The 27195-nt window shown below is 37.3% G+C and overlaps 1 protein-coding gene across 2 annotated transcripts in view; it reads right to left on the reverse strand.

Moving 5' to 3' along the window:
• nova2 (NOVA alternative splicing regulator 2) overlaps positions 1-27195 on the reverse strand; it is a 65546-nt gene that overhangs the window by 21160 nt on the left and 17191 nt on the right. For both annotated transcript variants that reach the window (XM_051863046.1, XM_051863047.1), the window contains one exon: positions 5624-5790. In XM_051863046.1, coding sequence (XP_051719006.1) covers positions 5624-5790 — 167 coding nt within the window. The remainder of the gene's footprint in view (positions 1-5623; positions 5791-27195) is intronic.

Genomic DNA, 27195 nt, shown 5'->3' on the forward strand with positions numbered 1-27195 from the left:
AAGGTAGGTGTGACACTTGCTGTGAGACTTGATATAGACATGTCAATTCTTCTGGAATAGCCAATATAATCCCTGATAATAATGCTCAACATTCTGACTTATAAATATCCTCTTGTTTCACCCATCGGACATGTGATTTCAGAGCTTTATGTTGCTAATACTGTAGATTGACAACAGTATTTTTATGACTTTTTAGCATTTCTGGTTATAAAATAATGTTTTGAAATTGTTCGATCACAAACAACTGACTAAAGGCCCTTGACACCAAGAATGATAACTATAAAGATAACAATACCAACGAATGATAATGGTCTGTTTATTCTCACGTGCTACGGTTTTAAATTGTGTACAACATGTTTTTGCTGTTCTTGTTGTATTTAACCAGCAGATGTCCTCAGCATGCTATGTTTCGAGTGAATAGCTAGTGTAATCGATCTAATCTAACAGTGAATTTAGCTGACGAAGTCAATATAGTGGAATAAAAACAACGCCTAGTCTTTTTCACTGCAACTTCAAAGGAAGCAAGACAATTTTTTTCGAAACTAGCGCTTGATACCTGAGGTAATTTTATGTTACACTGTTTGCTAGCCTAGCAAAATCATTAATACTTCTCACCATTTATATATTTATATATCCATTTTCTTTAATGTATCCTTGAAAAGGGGGTTTGACTTGTCAAACAGTGGTGGCTTTTTCTGGACCTTGGCAATTAACTTCTCCGCAATGTCGTCAGCCATTTTGAATGCGTGAGCCCTTAAAGGGTTAGTTCACCCAAAAATGAAATTTCTGTCATTAATTACTCACCCTCATGTCGTTCCACACCCATAAGATCTTCGTTCATCTTCGGAACACAAATTAAGATATTTCTGATAAAATCCGACGGCTCAGTGAGGCCTCCATTGCCAGCAAGTTAATTTACACTTTCAGATGCTCAGAAAGCTACTAAAGACATATTTAAAACAGTTCATACAGTGGTTCAACCTTAATGTTATGAAGCGACGAGAATACTTTTTGTGCACCAAAAAAAACAAAATAACGACTTTATTCAACAATATGTAGTGATGGACGATTTCAAAACACTGCTTCATGAAGCTTCAAAGCTTTACAAATCTTTTGTTTCGAATCAGTGGTTCGGAGCGTGTATCAAACTACCAAAGTCACGTGAACCATTGAAATTTCAAAACTTTCCAAACACTTATGACGTAACGAAGCTTCATTTACTGAAATCATGTGACTTTGGCAGTTTGATACACGCTCCGAACCACTGATTCGAAACAAAAGATTCGTAAAGCTTTGAAGCTTCATGAAGCAGTGTTTCATGAAATCGCCCATCACTAGATATTGTTGAATAAAGCTGTTATTTGTAGTCACATGAACTGTTTTAAATATGTCTTTAGTACTTTTCTGGGCATCTGAAAGTGTTAATTATCTTGCTGTCAATGGTGTGCTATTCTTTTATACTTAGAACGATTTTTAGAACTATATTTTTATAGTTATCGTTCTTGGTGTGAACGGGTCTTAAGTTATTTTATCATTTTAGTTAATGTATATTTGGCTTGGTATTTTTTAGCCAATTAAATATTTTATTTTATATAAATGAAAAAAAACAAACAAGACCTGGAAACCACAATATTTCCATATATTTTATGACTGTGAGAACCCTGTAAAAATCGTAAGATAGTATGCGTAAGATCTACACATGCTTTCCTCAAACACGCTGTGACTGTTTAAACAAACAAAACTGCCAGTCTGCAAATACTAAAGACACACAACACAGACGGCATCTGTCCTTTCTTTCACCCAAAAGAGATTTGAGCCCAGCATTAGAGGATGTACTTCCTTGTCCAACAACCAATGTTGTGTAAGACTCTCCCTCTCCTTTGGCTCTTCTGGAAATGAGATCGATACTCCGTGGAGAGACAGTGACCTTTTTCCTGGCCGGCTGATGGATTTGAAGGTTAAAAAAGGCATAAAATATTTTAGCCAGTCACCATCCCTCCAGAGACCGGAGCAGGGAGGGGAGGGAAGGTTGGGCTATCGGGTGAGAGAGAGAGGGGTTTTTTTTGTGTTTTCAATTTTAGACGTTATAGCAATTTTCCTGATGTCGCTTTTAATTTAGGAGATGAGCAGGGAACACAGCAGTGTTTCGCTTGGCTGTCTATGTGTGTGTGTGGCGTAGTGCTCCAATGAGAACTTTTATTAGATTCACGATGCAGGATAATTAAATAGGCTGGCTTTGGTGGTGTCGTGAAGGGAAAGGATGGTTTGAAACAGCACAGCCACTTAAGGCAATCCCACTGATCAATATAATAGAAGTAAATCTGTGGGTTATTATGGAAAAGGCCAGTGATGCATGGAGAAAATCATTCTTTTCTCTTTGATGTAGAAATCGAGATTACAGAGAAATTGTTCCACTTTTCAAAGTCATAAGCGAAGCAGGAGGAACTGTTGATAGTGTTCCAGCACCAAATCATAATATTCATAAATACTATGTGAATAAGCTTCAAAAGTAATTTCGTAGCTGATCTTTAATGAAAGTCCAGAATATGCGTTTCTTTTCTCTTTATTGCTTAGCAATTATTGTAATTGCCATATGCAGTACTATGGATTTTCAGTTGAATAAATTACAATGAGATTGATTTGTTTGGGTATGCAGTAAGTGCATCGTTTTGCTCGCATATATATATATATAGTATCTGCCAGTTCTTCAGAGACAAAAATGCCCAACTGCAATTCACTGTGTCTACCTATGGACAACATTAGGGACTCTCGCATTCCTGTGCATTAATGATCCATTTCCTTTGTAGATAGGAAAAAACAGGATGTGGGAAGCAGGCAGAGGAAACCTGTGCTGACAAGAGGAAGCCACTGACATTCAACATTTGAGTTTAGTTAAACTCTGTCTGAAACAATGAGGCGTCCATAACAATGAGCCATCTAGATGATCAGATTGATTTCCTGTGCCGATGGGTGTGTGTGGAAGGGCGGGTGGATTAAGTTAGGTGTCAGCCGCGCTCCTGCCCTGATCATTTGGTTGCTCAGCGGTTGACGTTCCTGAGCCGAAATCAGCAGCTGTCGGTTAATATGACTTTAATTCTTGCCCTCTATCTCTTAATCAGTGTGTACTGCAATGAGATACATGCCACGACAGCCGCACGTGTGGTGACAATTGGAAAAGAACGCAAAGGCAATGCAAGATCATATGACCTCAATCACAACTCACTGTGGCCAAAACCGGACTGACACTGGCAAAATTCTGACTAGCAAAAAGTGAGGTACCAAATGAAACAAAATACTGACATAAAAATATACAAAATTTAATGAATTACAGACACACATATATTAGGGGTGTAACGGTACAAAAACATGACGGTTCGGTTCATACCTCGGTATTGAAGTCACGGTTCGGTATAGCAGGGGGGAGAAAGCTAAACATAAAATTGCTTCTTTTTTCTTCTTTTTTTTTTATTAAACTGTGGTTTATTGAACAAATTATGTCTCTCTCTTTAAATAAATTTAACTATAATTAACATTTTCTTAAGGATAAAAAAAAAAATCTATCTCAGCTAATGCTGTAAATTATATACACGGAGCCTTGTCTTGCAAATTACTATAATATTAAAGGTTACAATTAGTCCAAACTATTAAATTCAGTTGCTATTTATTTTTAAATATAATCAACACTCAAATAAAAAATGTTAATTGCACATAAGGCAGGTTTTGCATTAACTTCTAAATCTAATTATAAAATTATTACTCCAATTTATTTTTGAAATATAATCATTTACACAGTTACTGTCATAACTTGTTTTCATGACAAATTTATTTAAACATTAAATAATTAAGAAATTACTAACAGGTAAAGTACATATAATGAAATTATAAGATAGAAATTATTAATCTAATATAGTGCATATATTTAGTGCAATGCTCCCCTCTAGAGTTCATTTCTCTAGTGAACTATCATGCTGTGGACAGTTAGTGACTTGCCTGAGGTAAATGTAATGCTACGTGAGATATTATTCTCAAGTTTTATATTATTCTCTGTTTTATTGATGTCTTTCCACGTTTGAAACACTGGTTGAGAGATTATACGCATATCTAGATCGTCTGTTCTTCTTCTTCTGTGCGTTTTCCTGTTGTGGCGGTTAGCAAACATTGTTACATTACCGCATGCGCCCCCTTCTGAATTGAAGTGTGGCTCGCCTGTGACTGACTATTCATTGTCTAACCGCATGAACCGAACCGTTACGTCCGTACCGTATGGTTCAGGACGAATATATGTACTGTTACAACCCTAATATATATATATATATATATATTGACTATATATATATATATAATTTTCGAAATAAACATAATTTGTTATGATATTTCATTATACAACTGAATACATGTAATTGTAAAATTAAAAAAATAAACATATGATTAATATATGGTATATATTATAATATACTATATATGAGTAATATATAGTAGTCAACATTTGAACTGGATCAAAATCTTTCATCAAAGTTGTCCTAAAACCTTCTTCTTAGGACAACTTATATATATATATATATATATATATATATATATATATTTATATATTTCATTATAACATATTTAATTATATATCTGAAAAAATTAATTTAAACATATGTTGAAGTATCAGTGCCTATCAGTTTGATCAACTTTTTCAAGGACAGTTAGTTATGGCTCAACTGTACATTCTCATATTGCACATTTTTAATATATCACCACAATCTAATCTCTCTGCATCCCTCTATGTATATATCATACAAATATAGCTTGTCATATTGCAGAGTGCAGCAGAATGCAGTGATGCTGTCCCAGCAGAGACAATAGCGTGCACTAAAGTGAGATGTGTTGCTTCGCTGATAAGCCCTATAATTACATGCATAAATAATTAGGTCGGTAACTCTGCAGGGGTAAGCGTCTTGGACTTATGTTCTAGGAATTCAGGTTATGGTGCTGTCTTCACAGAAACTGCTCAATAAGCACAAAGAAGAAACTTCCTTAATGGACAGGCTTAACTAAAAATTAAGAACTGAAAAGGGTAGCATGTCGTAAATTATTCATGAAGACAGCCAACTCTCTCTCTTTGTCCTAAGGGTGATTTAATTAAGCAAATGATAAATAAAGGAGAAGAATCATTGATGTGGATGACAACAATGCAGGAGCCCAGCAGATCAATGGACCATAATAATGGAGTGACCGGTGGCGATAATCTCCTAAACAGATAGCCGGTACACAATCAATGACTTGTCTAATTGGAACACACTCAGAATCTTCGAGAGTTTGTTTGCTTGTATAATGCAAAGGCCAAACCAAGTGGGGCCTGTTTGACTGAGTTAACAGTTTATTAGAAGGGATGATATAGTCAAAATGTCCCTCCTCACACTTCATTTCATTCTGTGGCTATGTTCATGGGTCTGTTTGCTTGTGCTTTCTATTATAGCTTATCAAATGAGAATCAGATCAAAAAAGAAGTGCGAAAAAAATCGGATTTAAATATAGAATAAATAAAAAGAAAGTTCACTGCAATTCTGCAAGGATAGAGAGGAAACTGGAAATGGAAAGAAACAGGAAATGGGGTGAGTTAAAGGAAGTGAAGCCTCACCTGTTTGACACGGTCAGGGTTGACTGTGGTCTGTGGCTGAAGTATACTAACTGGCTCTGTTTTCTGAGCGCTCTGCGGCATCTCCCGCACCTTCTCCGCGATGAAGTCATGGACGCTATTCAGCGCCTCTACAGTGCCCTGGATCAAGCAGACACGCTCTGTTGTTCCTAAAGGACACACACAAAGAGAACTCCAGTTTAACCTCACTGTGATTTACAGATGTTGTCCAAAGTGTGCTGTAAAATGATTAATAAAACCGCAGTGCTGTGATGAGGTGAGGGCCAAAGGAGCATGTTTTTCCTCATTAAAATGTGAATAAATGAATAATTGTTTTTAAAATGATTTTTTTTTTAAAGGAAACATTCATTCAGATTGCCTCATGGGGGCAGCCATATTAAGATCACATGACCAGCCAAAAAATACTTATTCTCGAATGCTTTCTCTTACAGATTAAATTAGTAATGTCAGTGCGTAGCAAGTCCAAGATGACTGCCATGTCATCAAATAAAATATAATAAAATCACCTCAATAGAATTATATATATATATATATATATATATATATATATATATATATATATATATAAAACGGTTAGTTCCTGTCCTTGATTCTGATTGGTCAATAGCTGTGTTTTATTCACGATAAAACACGGCTATGACCGCTTCACCAAACGATTCTGTGTATCACTACACAACACCCTTAGCAACGTAAACTGTATGTTCTCAATTGATATTGTTCATTGAAGCTTACTGTATTATGTAGAAGAGTGTTGTGAGAAAAAGATCGAGTTTATTACCTGTATTCAGATTTAGCATTTTCCTTCAGGTCAGTCCTATGTCCTATGTCCTATGTAATAAAAAATCTGTCTAAATGTCCGATGTATTATCCTGTCCTTTTAACATTTAAGGGGTTTTCCCGTGACTGACAGTGCTAGTCAAAGCATTTGTCAGTTGCGTCTTGTTCCGTTTCCACAACAATTCAATCTTTTCAATATAAAAGTCTTTGCTACTGACTGACACACTCATAAAGACAGTCTTTGCCACCATCTAATGGCATAATAATGTAACTTCTGTTGCTGTTCACGGACAGGGACTTCTTTTTTCCGGTGGATGGAAGGCTTTTAGAAAAAGAAAGTTGCATTGATACATATTTCTGACTTTAATATTTGTATTGTGTTGTAACCGTTTTATAAAAGCAATAAGGTACTCGAGGCTAGTGCTGTATCGTGAATAAGTCACGGCTGAAGGGGTTGCAGGCACTCCGCTTTTGTGTTGTGCCTAACAACTCCCTTCAGCCGTGACTTATTCACGATACAGCAAAGCCCCTCGTACCTTATTGCTTACATATAAACCCATTTCTGCAGTAACCCAAAGTTGTTTTACTGCTGCTGGTGTAAGACCGAGGCCATACAACATGTTCTTGCGATTGATGGTGTTTGGAACCGAAACTGCGATGGAATACTTTTTTCCTTACATAGAAGCAACATAAAATATCATCAGCTGACAAAATCACAAATGGCTGATAATAGAAGACTTGCTTTCTGTTTTTACTCAACTAAATCATATAATATTATAGTGCACTGTTTGTATGACAGGCACATACAGCGTATCAGAGTAGTATGTGTTATCATAGAGTGAATCCGTCAGTCATTGGGCTATCAATCACATTACACTAGAGACTACAGACATTGTGTTAGGAGGCAAACAAGCAGCATTAGAGCATCTGCCCATGTAAATACCATGGATCTATGTACATGCAGACTGAAGTTATGGGAGCAGCTGCAATAACAGTCGCCTGGCAATGCTACTATTTTTGGCAGCCTATTCACAGAAAGCCTTCCATTAGACGCCCCAAAGTCTCCACTTTCAATTAATTCTGATACAATATCGGCGTTTCAACTCCAATTCCACCATCTCTCCTGCAAAACATAGGGAGGTTCAGTGCATGCACACACATACAATCACCATTGTTTAACTATGTTTCGGTGCAGACTCTAAAGGAATTAGCCGACTGCGGTTCTCTGATTGGTTACTAATCCTTCTAGACTATAACATTTTGCCTGAAAGCGTGCTTTTGGGATATTTATCCTACAAAACCCACACAAAATCACACTGCACCATAAGTGAGGCAGTCAAACATTGCCATTCAGACTCAGAAATAAAAACAAAAGCCTAAAGTAGAAGGCAAGAGGGAAAAAAACGCAAGCAGACTGATCCGAAGCCAGGATCTCTTGGCTCCCGAGAGGCTGGGAAGCGAATCGGCCCTTATCGGCACGGCGCAGTAGGGTTTTCCGGTTTCCTTTAACCTTCTATTGTTTACTAGCATGAAAATAATTGGGTTCGGTCCCAGACTAGCTATATGAAGCCGTGTTAATACGCTCAAATTGAGGAATCTCAGGATCATGGATGGGATCTTACAAAAAAGAAACGGAAAAAAAGCTTTGCTGAGCTCCCGACAGCTGGCGGCCCAAGAGTAATCTGTGACGGACCAATCGGGGTGGTAGATTATTAGAGCAGAGATCACCATTGTTTTGGCAGGGAGACGAGGGGGGTTGGGTGTGGACAACACCAGTCAAACAACTGTCAGAGATGGAGGACTAGTTCTGAAACATTACTTATGTTTATGGTGTATATATATAGCGTGTACACACACAATGACCATTAAATGATCTCAACATGTTAAATACCAAATAGCTGCACAGGCGAGGTTATAGCATACAAGCAGAAAGCTTATGTGATGTGTTGACTGTCTGGATGAAGAGTTCCTGAAGAGGTTGTGATGTGTCTGTTGTGAGATACTCAGCGGGATATGGGAAAGGGGTGGGGGGTTTAGAAAGAGGTCACTGAGGATCTTCTTCCCTCTTGCAAACGGAAGGGACACTTTCTGACACACGTTTAAGTTTCTGCCCATGAAGCTCATTGAAAGTGATGGGCAGTTTGCTTTACCACCCATCCAAACACATAAACACCCCCCTCAGCAGCTCTCTGCCTCTTCATTAAGACACAGCACATAGGGCTGGGCAATACTATATGTACAGTATACACAATATATCTTATATTATTTGGTTGACGATTTAAAATTAACCAACATTTACTTATTAAATAAGAGAGAATGGATCAAACAAAAACTGGACTGGAGCATATATACATATACTACCATTCAAAAGTTTGATTTTTTTTTTTTAAAGAAATGATTTTTTTCAGCAAGGATGCATTACATTGATCAAAGTGACAGTAAAGACTTTTACATTGATACAAATAAATGGTTCTTTTAAACTTTCTATTAAAAAAAAAAAAATTATCCACATAATAAATATTAAGTAGTACAAACATTTTCATCAGAAAATAATATAGCAACATAATAATAAGAAATGTTTCTTGAGCACCAAATCAGCATATTAGTTTAATTTATGAACGATCATGTGACTAAAGACTGCAATAATGATGCTGAAAATTCAGCTTTGCCATCACAGGAATTAATTATATCTTAAAATATATTCAAAAAGAAAACATTTATATTAGTGCAATATTTCTGTTTTTGCATAATTTTGATCAAATAAATGCAGCATTGGTGAGCTTAAGAGACTTTCAAAAACATTCAAAATATTAATGTTGATTGTTCTGGCTTCTAATTATAATTAATAATATTACAAATAATATTTTATTACATTACATACATTTTTTTTTTAATTCTTCTGTTAATTTAGTAAAATAAAAAGTAAAATATACTGTATATATAATGAATATTATGAAAAGGATAATATAAAAAGGATAATATCATGAAATAGAAATATATTTTTCCCGCACAGCCCAAGTACATAGTGAACGAATGCCAGTCGCGCAGGCGGTAGTTTAAAATTTAGATTCAAATACAGGCCCTGTGAGTCACTGTGCTGCTTCTGAAATTAAGGGTTTGGTCTCCATCCATATAGACACAGAGGCCAGAGACTATCTCATAGACCTATTAATCACCATTTGATTTTAGAATAAGTGTGAGCTTTGTGCTAGTAGCATTTAAGGAAACACAATCAGCTTCCATACAGACCAAGAGTTACAACTAAGAAAAGGTACTGGGCAGTGCGGAGGTGTTTTATATAGTTGCCTAGGGAATGCCTACTTGGCTCTGTTCACTCTTGTACTAAATAGTTTTTATACAGTTGTTAAGATGATGAGTCATTCATTTCTTGTTCTTGTTGCTAGATGGAGCTCCTCTTTGGTGATTTAGCTATTGAGAACATTATTATTGTTATTATTATTATTATTATTATTATTATTATTGCACAGGCTATCCAATCTTTCTTCACAAGGATTCCCAATCCTTTTTTCCCAAAAGCATGTAAAACAGAGGAGGGGTTGAGGGCCTGTTTTCTGTAGTTGCGTGAGTGATGGAGTGTCTGGAAGACTGTTCTAAAGAATAACTCCATCATGACTTGCAGCAACAGACAATGTAAGTCTATAAGGGCCACTAAACAAAACCACATGAGCATGTACAAAACATGAACATGCACTGTATGGAATGTAACATTAGCTCATTAAAAAAGAGGCAATTAAACCTTGTAAATACTAGTGCAGCAATATGAGGTAATGCCTAGATCCTGCCAATTATCTACATGGATGGATATTTTGATCAGTTTGTTTACTCAAGCACTAGACAGATAAATCTTACTATAGTACTTATGGAAGGTGGAAAGAAGAGTATAGATCTGCATTATTTTGTTGGTCTATGTACAGACGTCCTTAGCCAGACATCATTTTTAAGGTGTTTCAGGTTAAAAATAGTCTAGCAGAAACGTGTCACAAGACATCGCCCTGTTCCAGCTCTGTCTAGCTGTTTCAAAAGGAGAAAGCGTCCTGTGTGAACGCCCTCTAATCTCTCCTCAGAGCGCTGCTGCTGCTGCCACGGATGGAGAGTCAGTGTTGCCGCAAATTGCTGTCAGAATGATAGGTACTTTTGAAAATGACGCCATAACCAATCCCCCCAATAAGGTGCTTTTTTAAAAGGGTTAGTTCACCCAAAAATGAAATTTCGGTCATTAATTACTCACCCTCATGTCCTTCCAAACCCGGATGATAAATTAAGATATTTTAATGAAATCCAAGTTTGGTTTTTTTTGTCCATTGAAAGCAATGAAATTACCACATTCGAGGTCCGGAAAACTAGTAAAAACATCGTTAAAATAGTCAACGTGGCTGCAGTGGTTCAACCTTAATGTTATGAAGCGATGAGAATACTTTTTGTGCACAAAAACAAAACAAAAATAACTTTATTCAACAAATCCGTCTTTCCCCTCTCGGATTTTATCAAAATATCATAATTTATGTTACGAAGATGAACGAAGGTCTTACGGGTGTGGAACGACATGAGGGTAAGTAATTAATGACAGAAATTTCATTTTTGTGTGAACTAACCCTTTAAGTTTGCGTATAGCATTTCTTGTTTCCAAAATTATAAAAATATAATAATAATAAATAATCAATTTTATAGAGGTATTTGTTGTTTCTCAAAATTATAAAAAAAGTGATTAAAAATCAATCAGGCTTAAAGTGTTAGATGATATTTCATAAACTAGTCAAAAAAAGAAAATAAAAAAAAATTAATTTAAAGCAGTAGATGCTTCCCAAACCAGATGCCCAGAGCTTGTCCATTGGGAGAATAGTGCACTGTCATGTAGATCACAAATGCTGATCACAAGTCCCACAACACCAAAGCTGCAAGATGGATTGAGCCATTGATTGACAACATTCAGATTGGTCTCTGAACCCATAGAAATGACCACAGCAGGCTCAATAACCAATTAAACTGCTGCGTACCACGTGACAAATGAGACCAGCTGCCGGGACACATGGAGAATCTTTCAGAAGATACACCGTACAGGCTTGTCCAAGAAACGTCTCTACACCGTATCTCAGTGCGAGCAAATTTTGACAAGCTTCCTGATTGCCTCCCTCCAAAGACTCCAACAGCGGCCTTAGAGATTTCGTGAACATACAACCCTGCCCGTAGACGAGGTTACAGATGTTTCCTGGCTTTGGTGTTAGGGGGGAAGGGGGGGGAAACAAGAGCAAGAGAAAGAATGAGTTGGGGAGGTGGGGGGAATAAAAAAAACTAGCCATCTCTCTTCCTCAGTGACTCGTATTTTCCTGTCCGCCCATCAAAGGGCGGTTGATTGCAGCCTCCACGTATGAGTCCCACAGGAGCACATGGGTCATTGTTTCAACATGAAGCACCCACTACAAGATGAAGTGTTGACTGCAGAGATGGGCAAATTAAAACAGGGGACACCTGGGTCCTGTTGGTGTCAGTGTGCACCATTATGTTAATAACTACATGAATGTTTGGGAGGGGGCCAGTGCAGGCATATGACATAAGACACATCACCACAGCAACTGGCAGACCCTGAAAATATTGTGGGGCAGCTGCTAATGACGTAATGTGTTTTTATTTTAAAACAGAAAGGACGGGGTGTTGCATGTGCTTATGTAATCATGAACAGTAAAGAGGAAGAAGAAAGATGGGGATTGGAAATTCGGAAAGAGTTTCCATTCAAATCTCTTTATGCTGTTTGAACCGGTATTTTATAGTCTGTCAGGCTGGAGGGACGCTCCAATTCCAGACGTTTCTTTATGGGCCTAAACTAACCCATGTAAGCAGTCACTAGGGCAGATGGGAATTTCGCTTTCCAAGTCTTCTTAAAGGGATAGTTCACCCAACAATGAGAATTCAGTCTTTGTTCCAAACCTTTATGACTGTGGAACACTACAAAAGTTAATCTGAAGAATGCTTCAACTGTTTTTTGTCCATACAATGAAAGTTAATGGGGTCTAAAATAACATTGTGCCCCACTGACTAACAAAAAACACTCTTTTCAAAATATCTTTTTTTTGTGTGTGTTCCACAGAAACAAGCAACACATACAGGTTTAAATGATGACGGAATTTTCATTTTTAAGTGAACCTGAATCAGGACGGCTTTGCTTTTCCAATGCATCAAGCCTCTCCAAACAGCAGAGGAAGGATAGAAGGGTCTCCAAAGAATAACAAAAGATCTGGAAGAAAGAGTGAATTCCTCGTCAGTGATGTCACTCTTATTGAGAAGTGCTGGGTTTGTCCACCCCTTTTCCTCAGTTTGACCTAAGCCGTCCCCAGTCCCCCACATCTATAGTGACGTCGCCATGGTTTCGGGGCCCATGTCGTGCAAACAGCTGAAGAGATGCCTGGCCTGGGCTGGGATCCTGTCCTCATCTTTTTCCCTAATGTTCTCTCTCACCCTCTCCAGACCTTCCTGCACACCCCTCCAAGACCTCACAGAAGGACAAAGGGAGAGCGAGAGACAAAACAACAGGCAGCGAGTGAGAAAGAAGCACAGTGAGCGCGATAAAAGGGAAAGCAAAAGAGATTCTTTATTCAATATGTCCAACCCACCAATAAAGAGAGGAAAGAGGGGGTAACATTACTCAGAGAGAAACTAAACTCTCCAAAAGAAAGATGAAGAATGAAAAAAAGAGGTAGGAGATGGGAAGGGGGGTCTAAACTTTCCTGCCAGGTGCCTAACACTGTTTCAAAGGCTCCAGGGAGCTTTCCACTTTGGCTTAAAAGAGGATATTTTCCTCAATTGTTGTAATCTGTGCATTTAAGATGTGATGTGATATATTAAGGGTTGTCGGTTTAAGAAATGTAATAAAAAATGAATTAGTCACGCCCCCTGACCATTACATAAAATTCATTATTGGAGTAATACACGCTTGAAGGACCTCCGTGATGTTTTTGAGTCATACAGCATGCGTTCTTGCATTTAAAAGCAGCTGGGAAGAATAGAACAAAATAAAAAAAAGAGTGCAAGGATCTCAAGACATGTTCTTATGCAAGATGATGAAAAATGGCAAAACATGGCAAAACGTAAATAATTAAAAACAACTAAAAAAAGTGTTTAAAAATGTACCCCTTAATATTCAGAATAATTTGTTTTATCACTGTCTTCATCCACCTACATTACCGTTCAAGCATTTGGAGTCAGTAAGTTTTTTTGAATTGTTTTTCTTATGATCACCAAAGGCTGCATTTATTTGATCAAAAATAAGGTAAAAACTATAATATCGTGAAATGTTATTAGAATTCAAAATCGACATGGCTACTTAAAAACTGTTTTCTGAAAAAATATATTTTTTAAAATGTAATGTATTCCTGTGATGGCAAAGCTAAATTTTTAGCATCATTACTCCAGCAGGGAGTAAAATTTAAGACTTTTTAAGACCTTTTTAATACCACCTTACATGAAATTTAAGACCAAACCTGCGATGGAAACACACACACACACACACATACATATATACATACATACATACATACATACATAATATATCAGGCATGTGAACAGCTAGAGATAAAAAAGCAGGAAAATCTGACCGCGCACCTTAGCCACGCCCCCGGCACTTTTTTTTTTAAATATATATTTTATCACATTAAAAGATATGTCTTATATTGTAATAATACATACTATTGTTCTGTAAAAATAAAAAGCAGCATTTAATAATCATGATAATAATTAATATAATATAATATATTAAATGTATTAATAGAATTGTTATTATTAAACCTGCAAAAAGTTTGGAAACAATTATTAATGATTTTAAAATAAATCTCTTCTGCTTACCAGGGCGGCATTTATTTGATCAAAAATACAGTAAAAACAGCAACATTGTGAAATATTCTTACAAATAAAAAAAAGTTTTCTATATTTTATAAAATGTAATTTATTCCTGTGATCAAAGCTGAATTTTCAGCATCATTACTCCGGTCTTCAGTGTCATATGATCCTTCAGAAATCATTACAATTTTATTTGATGCTCAAGAAACATTTCTAATTATTATATAATGTTGAAAACAGTTGTGCTGCTTCATATTTTTGTGGAAATGCTAATACATTTATTTTTCAGAATTCTTTGAAAAATAGAAAGTTCAATTAACAGCATTTATTTGAAATTATATTACATGTATTTATCAAATATATTATTTATTAAAGCATTTATTAAATAGAAATATTCAGTAACATTTTTAATGTCTTCACTCACTTTTCATCACTTTAATGTACGACGAATTAAAGTATTAATTTTTCTCTTTTTTAAATCTTACCACAAATGTTTGAATTGGATCATTGTTTCCACAAAAATGTTAAGCAGCAAAAACTGCATTTTAACATTGATAATAATAAATAGCGAATGTTTCTTGAGCAGCAAATCAGCATTTCTGAAGGATCATGTGACACAAACTTCTCTTTGTAAACAACAACAGAATTATAAACGAATCTAATGACGAATGTTGCGTTCCCAAATGCAAATTTAAACGTCACAAACAAAGTAGCATTTACAGTGAATCGAAAATGAAAACACAGCATTGCTACAGCAAGCCTGCATCGCGTCAGACTATTATTTATATAATTACATCACAGCCATAAATCATGCACATGATTTATAAATCGAGGGAATGAAATAGTAAATCGTGCGTACGTTTTAGTAAATCGTGGGCACGATTTAGTAAATCGAGCGCCTTTCCAAAAGCGCCCGGGCGCTCCGGTGGCTTCTGCAGTTACTAAGCAACCATGAGCTGCGCTCTCCATGACGACGCAGTAGTTTGTTTCAGCAAAGGATATACGGATTTCTAGCACCGAAAATCACTTGCAGTAGCTCTGCTACAGCAGATTTATTTAAAAATGGGTATCCGTGCACAGCTCTGATCAGATATTCCTACATCTTGGCTGAGATTTGTCCTGCAGATGGCGCCGCGCTTTCCCTGGACCATTCCATTCGATGACGTATTAGAAGACATAAAACATAACCTACATAAAACATAAAACATCTTACTGATCTGCATGATTCACATGCATCATGATTTTAGACCTAAAAAATGGAATTCCGGATATATTTCGTCGCATTACCGCAAAAGGTGCATTTAGACGCTCTGCGTGTGCGTACCGCTTTGATGCCCATTGTACCCAGTTTAAAACATTTTCTACAAACGGCGCAGTTTGCCTAGTAGACATTTACCGGCACCGGCCTCAGCCACTAGGAGAATTCATCTTTCTCGAGCCATTTATCATTAAATTTGCGCTTACCTATTACGGCTACCTGCTACCTCAATTCTCTCTGATGATGCAACGCAATAACTACCGCGAGGAAAAAAAAAATCTTCTGTCCAATGATCAGTCAGTCATTGGGTCTGTCAGAAATTTTTGCGGTAATGCGACGAAAAATATTTAAGACCTATCGAATCTGAATTTAAGACATTTTAAGACTTTTTAAGGCCTTTTATTAGGAAAAATATATTTAAGACTTTTTAAGCACCCGCGGACACCCTGCTCCAGTCTGCAGTGTCACATGATACTTAAAAAATCATTCTAATATGCTGATTTGCTGCTCAAAAAACTTTTCTTATTATTATTATCAATGTTAAAAACAGTTTTTATGGAAACCATTTTAATTTTCAGGATTATTTGATAAATAAAAAGTAAAAAAAAAAAAAAAACAGCATTTATTATAAATTTTAAATATTTTTTTGTAACAATGTAAAGGTATTTTTCAAAACAAAAAATTTTGACCCCAAAATTTTGAATGGCCTCAAACCTTTTGATGTTATGTCATTTGTGGGCAATATTTGCCTTTTAAGTTATCTGTATTTAAACATTTAAGTTAATTCAATGAAAAGACCACATTAGGTCAACTCAATTAAATTGAGTTGTCAATTTCCCCATTACTTAATTGAACTGAGGGAATTACTTTCCTCAAATCATTTGAGTAGTCTCAACTTATTAGGGTTTATAGTGTACTTATACATATATACATATGACAACTCGTGATCATTCAGAATTCAGAACCAATTCAATTTAAAAAATGTAACTGAGTAATAGGCCGGATATATTCCTTACATTTCACATATGAAATGAATAAAAATAAAGACTGGGTCCATGGGTTTAGACACTGATTCACTGTTGATGAGGAAATGACTCAAGAGGCAGCCGAGGCCAACTCCACGGGTGTGTTATGCAGATTTCTGAAGAGGGAACTGCATTTGGAGATGGTTAATCTCAAGGGACAGAAGAAAGAAAGGGACACGACTGCCAAAATGGGTCGTTTCAAAAGACATTTGGGTCTGAAATCCTATGTGACTCGGTTCTTAAACTCCTAACCTAAGCTCTGAAGATCACAACCAGCTATTTACTGTCATAAATCTGTTGCATACAAATCTAAAATGACTCAAACAAGAATTTGATGTTATTTCTGGACGAATACCTCACGTTTTGACAGACAGCTCTCTCAATGTGAACTCAAACTCGCAAATTGAACAAACTAGCCTGAGCAGCATTTCACTTAACACTCACGACTTTGGCGTTTGCATCATCGATAGCGGCATGAGTTATGTCTTCTAATAAAAATATCAAAAGGTATTTTCAGCAGATCTTTTTTCAAAAGAGTTACAGTCACTGATTTACGACTGCTGACGTTTAAAAAGACCAGTTGCCTATGCCTTGCAGGGGAACGGAGAGAAGGTGTAAAATCCATAGATGCTTTAGCGTTTGCTCCTTGTTAGAGGCGACCCTGCTTTGCAGCTAGTGAATTTACTGCTAAAATGATTTCAAGTGTTACACAGACTATGGTTTCAGTCAGACCTTCCTCACAACTTGAGAGGGATTATGTGAATTTTTAATTGTTTCTAGTCATGTGCATTTAACACTGGGACTGGGACTCCATTACAAATCCATTGCATCTGTGTTTGTGAAGATTTATCAAAACCATCCATCCTCAAGAGGATCCTGTGGATGTTAAATTAGCATATTGGTCCAGCTTACAACCAAACAACTGCTCAGCCAAATACAAGAAGATCCATCGCACGTATAACAGCTTGTTATACTGAATGCACGCTAACCCAAGTAAAATGCCTGACCCACGTGTCAACATGCACATGCAGTAATACACTCATGTTCTGAAATGTTTGCTTGTCGCACACCTACACAAAAACTCTCTTCATTATTCACCATGTATCAATTCACTTCAAAACATGCTTGAATTAAGCTACAAGAGCAGGAATTTTATCACACTTGAACACACACACAAACTCGGTATACACCGCCTGGTAACCCATAGCGCATTTGCAATCTCCAAAGGCTGTGTGGTAACCGGAGCTGGTGTGAATTCCAGGCTTGCACAAATGATTCAAACAGTCACTGATGGTCATCTACATTAGGGTATAGAGAAGAAAGTAACCCACTGGTCCCCATAATTCAGTACATAGTGCATGGACAACCCAATTAAGATCCCTCTTCAACCTCTTTTCGTCTTTTAGTATGAATAATAAAGCTGTAAGAAAGCTGTAGAGAGGAGAAAACTGAGCAAGATGATAGAGAAGTTGTGTCACAATGCCTTTGTCATCACATTCCCAGTCTGCCCCATAGGAGGTGTGAAACTCTCGGGACACTTGGTAAATGTCCATCAGTCCCTCTGTTTTGTCTACTTAAGGATTTTTGTGCCTTTCAAATATTTCTAATTTGCATTGTTTCCATAATCAGGTGTGAGATCAGCTAAGGACAAATATAAGAAAGAAAACCTGTTTTTTTCTATTCTATAAGTAAGCAATAAGGTACGAGAGGCTGTGCTGTATCGTGCATAAGTCATGGCTGAAGGGCGCTGTTAGGCACAACGCGAAGCGGACCTAAGCTCAAGTACCTTATTGCTTTTATAAAACGGTTACCACACAATACAAGTATTAAAGCCAAGAATATGTAACAATGCAACTTTCATGAAGTAAACTCTTACTAAATGCCTTCCTTCTGCCGGAAAAAATAGTCCCTGACCGTGAACAGCAACAGAAGTTACATTATTACGCCATTAGATGGCAGGAAATGAGTGTGTCAGTCAGAAGCGAAGACTTTTACATTGAAAAGACTGAACTGTTGTAAACACGGAACAAGACGCAACTGACAAAAATGCTTTGACCAACGACTGTCAGTCACGGGAAAGCCCCTTAACTGTTAAAAGGACAAGATAATACATCGGACATTTAAACAGATTTTTTATTATGAACATAGGACTGACCTGAAGGAAATGCTAAATCTGAATGCAGGTAATAAACTCGCTCACTCGGTCTCTTTCTCACAATACTCTTCTACATAATACAGTAAACTTCAATGAACAATATCAATTGAGAACATACAGTTTACGTTGCTAAGAGTGGTCGCTAAGGGTGTTGTGTAGTGATACACAGAACCATTGGGTGAAGCGGTCATAGCCGTGTTTTATCGTGAATAAAACACAGCTATTGACCAATCAGAATCAAGGACAGGAACTAATCATTTTATAAATAAATGTATTACTGTTCCAATATTAATATTGTGCTGTAAAATAAAAATGAGACTTTAATAACAATATTGATAATAATACAAATCGTATTAGAAAAGCTGAAAGAGCAAGATTATGGCGAGCAATAGGAAAACATCTGGCATTATTATTACAATATCAGAATGCTAACGTAGCATAGCCTGTTTGCTACTCTCAAAACACTTCCTTCTTGAATCTACATCTAAATGCTTTTCCCGTCCACATACTCCGTGTCCTCAACTCGTTGAGCGCATCTCCCTGTGGAGGTATTGGGTTCCACACAAGTGCTCGGAGCCCAACACACACCTGTCTCTGCTTGCCTGCTGTCCATCAAAGATGTCTAAACATTGCCCGCCTGAACGTTAGGCGGACTGAGTCAGCTGGCATGGCTGCCCCAAACAACCTACAACAAGACCATTCAAACCCGCTGCCACTTTTCCCCAAAGCTGTCATGTATAAAAGCTCTGCTAATTGCTAAGAGTCCTCTTCGGTCTGGGCCTCCTCCACTGGCCTGTGAGTCATCTCTTCCGAGCCGATTGAGGCGCTGAGGCCTGAAGGTCCAGGGCCAGCTTTCTGCTCTGGTTCTTTATCAGCGTTTTCAGTGTCTTCGAACCCTGAGCCAAGATTCAGTTTCCAGCCCACTCCTTATCGCAACCCTTTATTACTAACTTCTTTTATTTATTTTTTTGTCTGCTACAAGAGACCACCAGAAAAGCTTTCTCATGTTTTCAGTTTTCTACTTTTCATAATGTGTATTAATCTGCTTAGAGTTTACTCAACAGTTGACCTTATCCATAGCAACGGGAGAATGCCTGCCGTTTTACATCATGCACACAATCTGTTCCCCATTTCGTACAGCTGGAATTCGAGTGAGGCAATGGGGTTAAGGAGCCAAGCAAGGCCGGAGAAGTCAACCTGAAAATGAGACACCCCCACCGCCTTTTAAGGCTCTCAGCACCATGAGAATATACTGACAGGCGTGCAGAAATACAAAGTGTTTGAAATGAACATGCACTGAATGCAATTGCCAACATATGAATGGATCTCGCATGTGCATGCAGATGTGCAGAAAGAAGGCGTATGTGTAATGCAGAGCTGGCGGTCCAAGAACTGCACTCTGGTAGCAGCCACGTCACTTCTCAAAAGTTGAACTGAAGAATTGTCTCCTTTTCAATTCGAAGTTTGAATCTGAAATTAACTGGCAACACCGCACAAGTTGAACTGAAATTTGAACTGGAATGTCCAGAAGAGAAAATTTACTGAAAAAAGTGCAACTGTGCTCGCCCGCATTTTCAGCAACCTTGGTTCCAGAAGTATTTTTTACATTCATTATTCCCATAGGGTCTTCATTAAAGAGACAAGGCCATGAACCAAACCAAGCAGCTACGAGGTAAATCACAACATAATTCTTTGATTTGAAGCCAAAAAAATTGAAAATCAGACAAAAAGACAAAGGGACAAGACTTCAATGAGGGAAAGAGCTACAATCCCATGAAGCAATGCAAATGACAAATTAAAAAAGATGGATAAATATAAAACTGTTAATTATATATATAGAAACAATATAGTTTGCATTTATTGCAAAATATGCATATATACACACTAGTTTGACAGGGAGACTGACATGATTATGTCATTTGCAGTGCATCATGGGAGTAGACAGGCACTAAAGTTTTCTTTTGGTGTGATTTGCTTGTTTCTATTCTCTGATTGTTTTGCAGGTTTCTTTGCAGAAACATGGGATGCAGATTCAGATTCTCACCAGGATGCCCGCTGTTAAAAAAAATTATTTAAAAAATACATGGCTTCAACAAAAGCATATACCGTGGATTAACAACCTCTTAGCTCACAGTAGATCTATCTTTAATGGTTTATAAGTTATTGCTAAATATCAAATCCCCTTTGGAGAAAATTAATGGGATTTTTTACTTCCGGAACCCAGCTGTTGCACTCTATTGTAGTTCAAATTGAATTGCAATTCAGTATTGAAATTTATTGCAATTGTCTTGTTTTGCTTTTCTACTTAAAGGGGTTCTATAATGTCCCTTTTACAAAATGTAATGTCTCTGGTGTCCCCTGAATGTGTCTGTGAAGTTTCAGCTCAAAATACCCCACAGATCATTTATTAGAGCTTTTGAAATTTGCCCCTATTTGGGTGTGAGCAAAAGCATGCCATTTTTGTGTGTGTCCCTTTAAATGCAAATGAGCTGCTGCTTGGCCGCTTTCCAGACGAGGGTGGAGCTTTAACAGCTCGCGCTTCGGTTGCTCAATAACAACAAAGCTGGAGAATCTCACACAGCCAAAATGACAATTGTCAGTAACTGTGTTCAGCCTTACATTGTTCAAACCGGAGTCAGACACTGATGGAGAGACTCAGGAAGAAGTTACAACTTATAGAATGCAACTGGACATTTCTGAACGGTTAGTAGATAAATTTATGTAGTTGCTGTGGAGTTGATTCAACTCATCGACTAGCATGTGCCGTCATGTTAATCTTTTGTGCAAATCCAGCGTTGAATTGACCCTCGTTTGTGAAGCAGTCCGGCGTAAAATGACGGCATGGTAACAACACTCTTCTACAACAACTCTTCCTCTTCTCTAAAGCAGCCCAACATGGCCTCACCCCCTTTGTTGCATGTTCTTGGGGGCAGGGTTTATGTAAATTTTGGGGTTTGTGATGTCACTAACCCGGGAAGAAGCTTGTTGTAGTCCCTACCAGCCATCTGTTGTAGTCCTTAAACAGGGAATTCTGTAAAAGAAAATATCTCCCTTTGCTTTGAACTTTGAGCGTCCTAACTTTGCAGATGTTGTTTATGCTCAAAGAGCAACATTACACACTAACTAAAGTCAAAAAAGTGAAATCATAATCAACCACCCCTTTAAAAATTAGTTATATGAAATCTACTCTCTATTTTAAATCTACTTCCTTACATCTGAATTCAAACTGCAGTTGTGCATCCTGTTTGCTACCTCGATCTAAATTCAATTCAAATTTAGAATGTAAACAAGAATTTAAAAGACATTTTCAACTGAATTCTGAGCATCCCTGCTGCACAGGCAATCATGACACTGCCTCAGGTCACCACTACAGCAGTCAGATTGTGCAGCTCTATAGACACAAACGAGAGTCGCTTGACTTGCTGTACAATTAGGATTCAGCTCCAAAGCCCCTTTAGGCTGCCTTAGGTAAACCTACAGCTCCTGTCTAAAAGGATGTGATCAGCACTGCCTGTCAGGAGAAGTTTCATTTTGCTGCGGCTGCCAAAATGCATGCGTAACCAGAACCATTATTCAGCTCTGCTGAGGGAGTTTCAGGAGTTAGCAAACGCCACTCCGAATAAAGAAGCTCCCCCTTAGGAACACAGAAGCATTACGCTTGTTTCTACAGTTAAAGGGTGTGGGTGTCTTCACAATCGACTTGGCTTTCATCCTCCTTCCTGAAATTTGGCATAGAGCTTCTGGCACTGGCCAGCCAAACCCTGTGCAGTATACTGCTAACATTTCATGACAAAGGAGGCTCTGAAAGCTGCCCCCTCTGCCTGCACCTGCCCTGCGTGGGCAAGGGAGGTGAAACAGTGGGTACGAAGGTTGAAAGCACTGATTGTGAAGTCTTCAGTGCACGTGTGGATCTTCCCCCCTCTACTTCCAGTTTTGGCATGAAAACTGAGAGGTTAGTAGTTAATGACAAACAGGAATGACTGAAAGATAAATCTTTTTAGGTGTTTTATCCTTGCTTATTTGCTTGAAGTTTTTTGGGTGAGCCCAAGTGGTGCATCAACTAAACGTTTTGGGGAACATTTGGCTTTGGCGATAGCTGAGAAGCAAATAGCAATTAGCAATCAGCAAAATAGCAATTAGCAATCTCCTTTGTGTCTGCGGTCGAAGGTTTCATGTGACTGAAAAGGCAACATCATACAGCCTGGCTGCAACAAGAATAGCAAACTATAATCTGCATCTTTGTTTCACTTTACTAGTCTATATATATATATATATATATATATATATATATATATATATAAATTAAAATAAAAAATAATGTTATGTAAATATATATATATATATATTACATTAAATAAAAATTATTTTCTTAAAATTTACTTGACAATAATACTATTCAACAAGGTTCTCGTTAGATTTCTGAACTAAAATAATATAGATATTCTCAAAATTGCTAATAAATGCATCTGATTTTGAGTAACATTAAGATGAATATATAATTAATATAATTGTTTTATTCTGATACTTAATCCACAGATAATTTGTACGTCATCAAAGAAATCATAAAAAATAAGTAAATTGTATATGATTTCTTTGTTGATGGCAAAAATTACAAGCACAGCTGTATCTTCAGAAACAACAAAAGGTATCAAATCAATGTGACAATTGGTTAAGGTCAATGGGCCGCACCCCTCCCAGTTCTTATGCTACATAATTCTAGAAGGCCATGGTCACATGACCATCTCAGGAGTCCCCTTGAGGAACAACTGTTCTCCTCAGCTCCAAAGCTGACCCACAAACAGCTCTAACAACCTATTCTTTAGTGCTAAAGATGATCAAATAGGCTGTACAATATCTCTGGACATATATATCAAATAGCAGTCTTGCGTTTAGATATCTGTGCACGCAAATTCCCGATTGTATACTCTCTAACCCATAGTCAACGCATAGACACACACTACTCCTACAAGGCTAAAGGGGTCAAAGATAATTAGCCGTGGCCGATCTGCTGCAATTAATACGAGCATACAGCCGGTGTGTTGAAGGGAACGTTTCGACAGCTGACGAGGAACGAAGGAGAAATGAATCACTAGTCTGGTGGGCTCAAGGTGGTAGTGTGTGTATGAGAGAGGGAAAGGGAGTTCGGGGGGTCATTCAGTGGGGATTAGAGATTTTGGGAGGCAAATGGGCGGAGCGGGAGGCAGCTGCGGAACTCTGTGCCTTTAGAGGCTCTGTTGAGGCACAGAGGGGGAGCTTTGTCCCCTCTGCGAGGAGGCTGGATCTGCTCCAAAAAGAAACCCACCGCCAACACTCAATACTCTTCTTTGTCATCCCTCACCACCTTCCGTTTTAGAGGAAAGGTGCCCCCCTACTCTACACAATGCAGCTTTCCATTGTCCTAATCTTATGTAAGGGGCTTTTCTTATTTAAGCCCCAAATGTCTCAGCGCAAATGCTAAATTGCCCCAATGCAGGACACAGGCATTAAATGATTTTGCACTTATAACCTCATTATGCAACGGGAGGGCATGCCACAGCAACCGCCAGGTGTCATTATGGTGGATCTATGATTATAGAAATGTGCTGGAGGCCTTTGTGTCTTTTGATTGTGCTTCAGTGAAAAAATGATTATTAATCAAATGGCTTGATTAACATGATGATGTTTGATTTTGATTAAGGATTGCTTCTGAATAATTATTTGTGGATTAAGCATCAAAATAAAACAATTACATTAATTATATATCCATCTTAATGTTACTCAAAATTAGATGTATATTTATAATTATTTTATTAGCAATTTTGAGAATATCTATATTATTTTAGTTCAGAAATCTAACGAGAATCTTGTTGAATAGTATTTTTAAGAAAATAATTTTTATTTAATGTAATATATTTTACATAACATTATTTTTTATTTTAATTTATATCTCAATGCAACAACAAAAATTATTACAATTAAAATTATTTTAAAGGTATGGCTGTTGTTTGCGTTACATTTTAATCTGCGAGTGAGAGCAGCAGGGCATCTGCCACTGCTTTTTTTTCCTTCGCGGGAACTTCAAAATGGAGGCCATGCCGTTATGCGATTGGCTATGGGAGTCTAAGGCCTCTCTACGTGACCGGACTGCGAGAGTATCCATCCTTACTGCGGCTGACTCTCTCAGACCACGCATCTGTCTCGCTCTAAACCCAGAGGCAGACATCGGCACAGAAGCGAGAGACATCTTTGTCGCCTGTCTACCTGCCTGCTGTAGCTGGGGAAACAGAGAAAGACGGCTATAATGATGATGGTAGAGGGGAACCTCTTGCCTCTAGAGCCGTCACTTTAATTCCCATCTCTGAGGCAACCGAGTGTAGAGACTAACAAAGCATGCTTTGTCTCTAAGGGGGGAGTGAGAAACCGTAGGGAGGAGGGCGTGTCTGTGACAAAGGGGGATGGGGGGTGTCGCCCCCGTCAGCCCTGCACCAAACCCCAGGAGAGGTCCCACCTTCATGGGACAGATCCTGTGCACCTTGCGTGCAGCTATAAGACATGAGCGTCACATTGCACAATCTAGACAAGGCTGGAAAATTTAATGCTGTTTTTAGGTAATTTATTTGAATAATTTAAAGCTTTTGTTTACAATAACAGGGGGGGGGGGGGTGACTTGTAAAATAATAAGTAAAACATGTGGTATTAAAAAAAATTAAAGTATTACAAATTTGAGAAAAAAAAATGAAAATTTACAAGACTTTATTAAGCTTCTTCCAAATAATCAAAAATTTTGGAGACTATATACTGTATATATATGGGTCATTGACAAATAAGGTTTTTAAAAGTGTAGAAAAACATAATGGAGATATATTTAATTTTGTTTTATTAAGTGTTAACAATGAGATTATGTGGTTTTTATAATCAATTAACACTGCTTTTGTCATTATTTACAAGATGGACAAAATTTGTCACCAAAAAAGTCATTCGGTTTATTACACTTTTGGTTATACCAAATGACGTTATTTTCGAACAATGCTAACAGGCTGATATCTAGCTAGCTAGCAAAAGGACAATCAACCATTTTGTATTTAGTACAAGTTTTTAAAATATTACAACATTTTCCATGTTTTATAGCGGTTGTACCGAATGACCTGATGTTTCGGGACATGCGTATGAGCAAGTGAAAACATGAATTTTCCAAATAGTTAAAAGAGAGTTAATTACTTTGCTTCATGACCATGTGGTCCATTGCAGCTGTCTGAATGATGTCACATCCTGTCACATGATACTGACCGCATGACTTGATCCAAAATGGTCCCTTTATATTGGTTACTCTGAATGGCATCAATGAAATTCATTTTTCCGGACATTCTTTCTCATAACAAAGCAATGACTTCTACACATAATTTTAATACCTCTTTGCACTATGTTGATATATGATGTTAAAAATCATTCCAGAATAAAAAATATATACATTTATTACATTTTCAGATATTTTAATCACACATGAAATGGCTGTATTGGGCTTTGGACGGTTAAACCGAATTACCTTTTGACACTTCAAAATCTTTAAAATACCTTTATATGTAGCAAAATATAAAAAAAAATTGTCCTGTGCATTGTGTTACCAGAACTGAGTCCTGAGCCTATTCATTTCCATCACCAATATACCAAATTTATCATTTTAATCAAAAGTACATTTTTTGTTAACCGTTTGTTAACCATGTCTTTGAGTATCGCAATAATACCATATCGTGAGTTCAGTATCGTGATATGTATCGAATCGTAACATGAGGGTATCGTTACACCTCTAATATATATATACATATATATATATATAAAAAACCCTGTTTTATATTAAAAATATGAATAGGAAGGTCATTTGATTTCAGTATCACAAAATCAATTCCTGTATTTGTGCCAAAAAAATATATCCACTTACCCAAATCGATATACATTTATACATTTATAAATGATTTTATTTAAACTAAGTGACTCACTTTTGCCAAAAGTTGTGCGTAAGCTTCTCCCGCCAAAAGTACGTAAAAATCCATGCATATAGATAAAATCTGTCAAGCCCCTGAATTGCTGAGCTTAGAGCGTGGGGGGTGGGTTTTACTGATGAGCTCATCATAAAATGTGCAGCAGATGACAGAGTGAACGCAGTGAGAGATGAGGATGGCTGTCTCCCACTGACACATTCATCATCTCTACTCCACTGACAGACTCAAGACAAAAGCACAGAGACAGGCCCACTTATGTAACACGTCAGGACTCCCACTGACACCCAGAATGCATTTTTACAAAAAAAAAAAAAAAGGACATGTTCGATACAACTACAACCACTACTATAAGTTACATACATTTGCTATTCACTATTATTGATAAAGAGCTTGCTGGTTGATGTCTGATGAGATGCTGATGTATACGTAATAAATTAATGATGGCAATTGTATGTATGTTGATCACTATAATGATCTAATAAATATAAATGACATATATTTTATATAATTTAAGG

The sequence above is a fragment of the Ctenopharyngodon idella genome, chromosome 15, assembly GCF_019924925.1.
Source record: "Ctenopharyngodon idella isolate HZGC_01 chromosome 15, HZGC01, whole genome shotgun sequence".
NCBI lineage: Eukaryota > Metazoa > Chordata > Actinopteri > Cypriniformes > Xenocyprididae > Ctenopharyngodon > Ctenopharyngodon idella.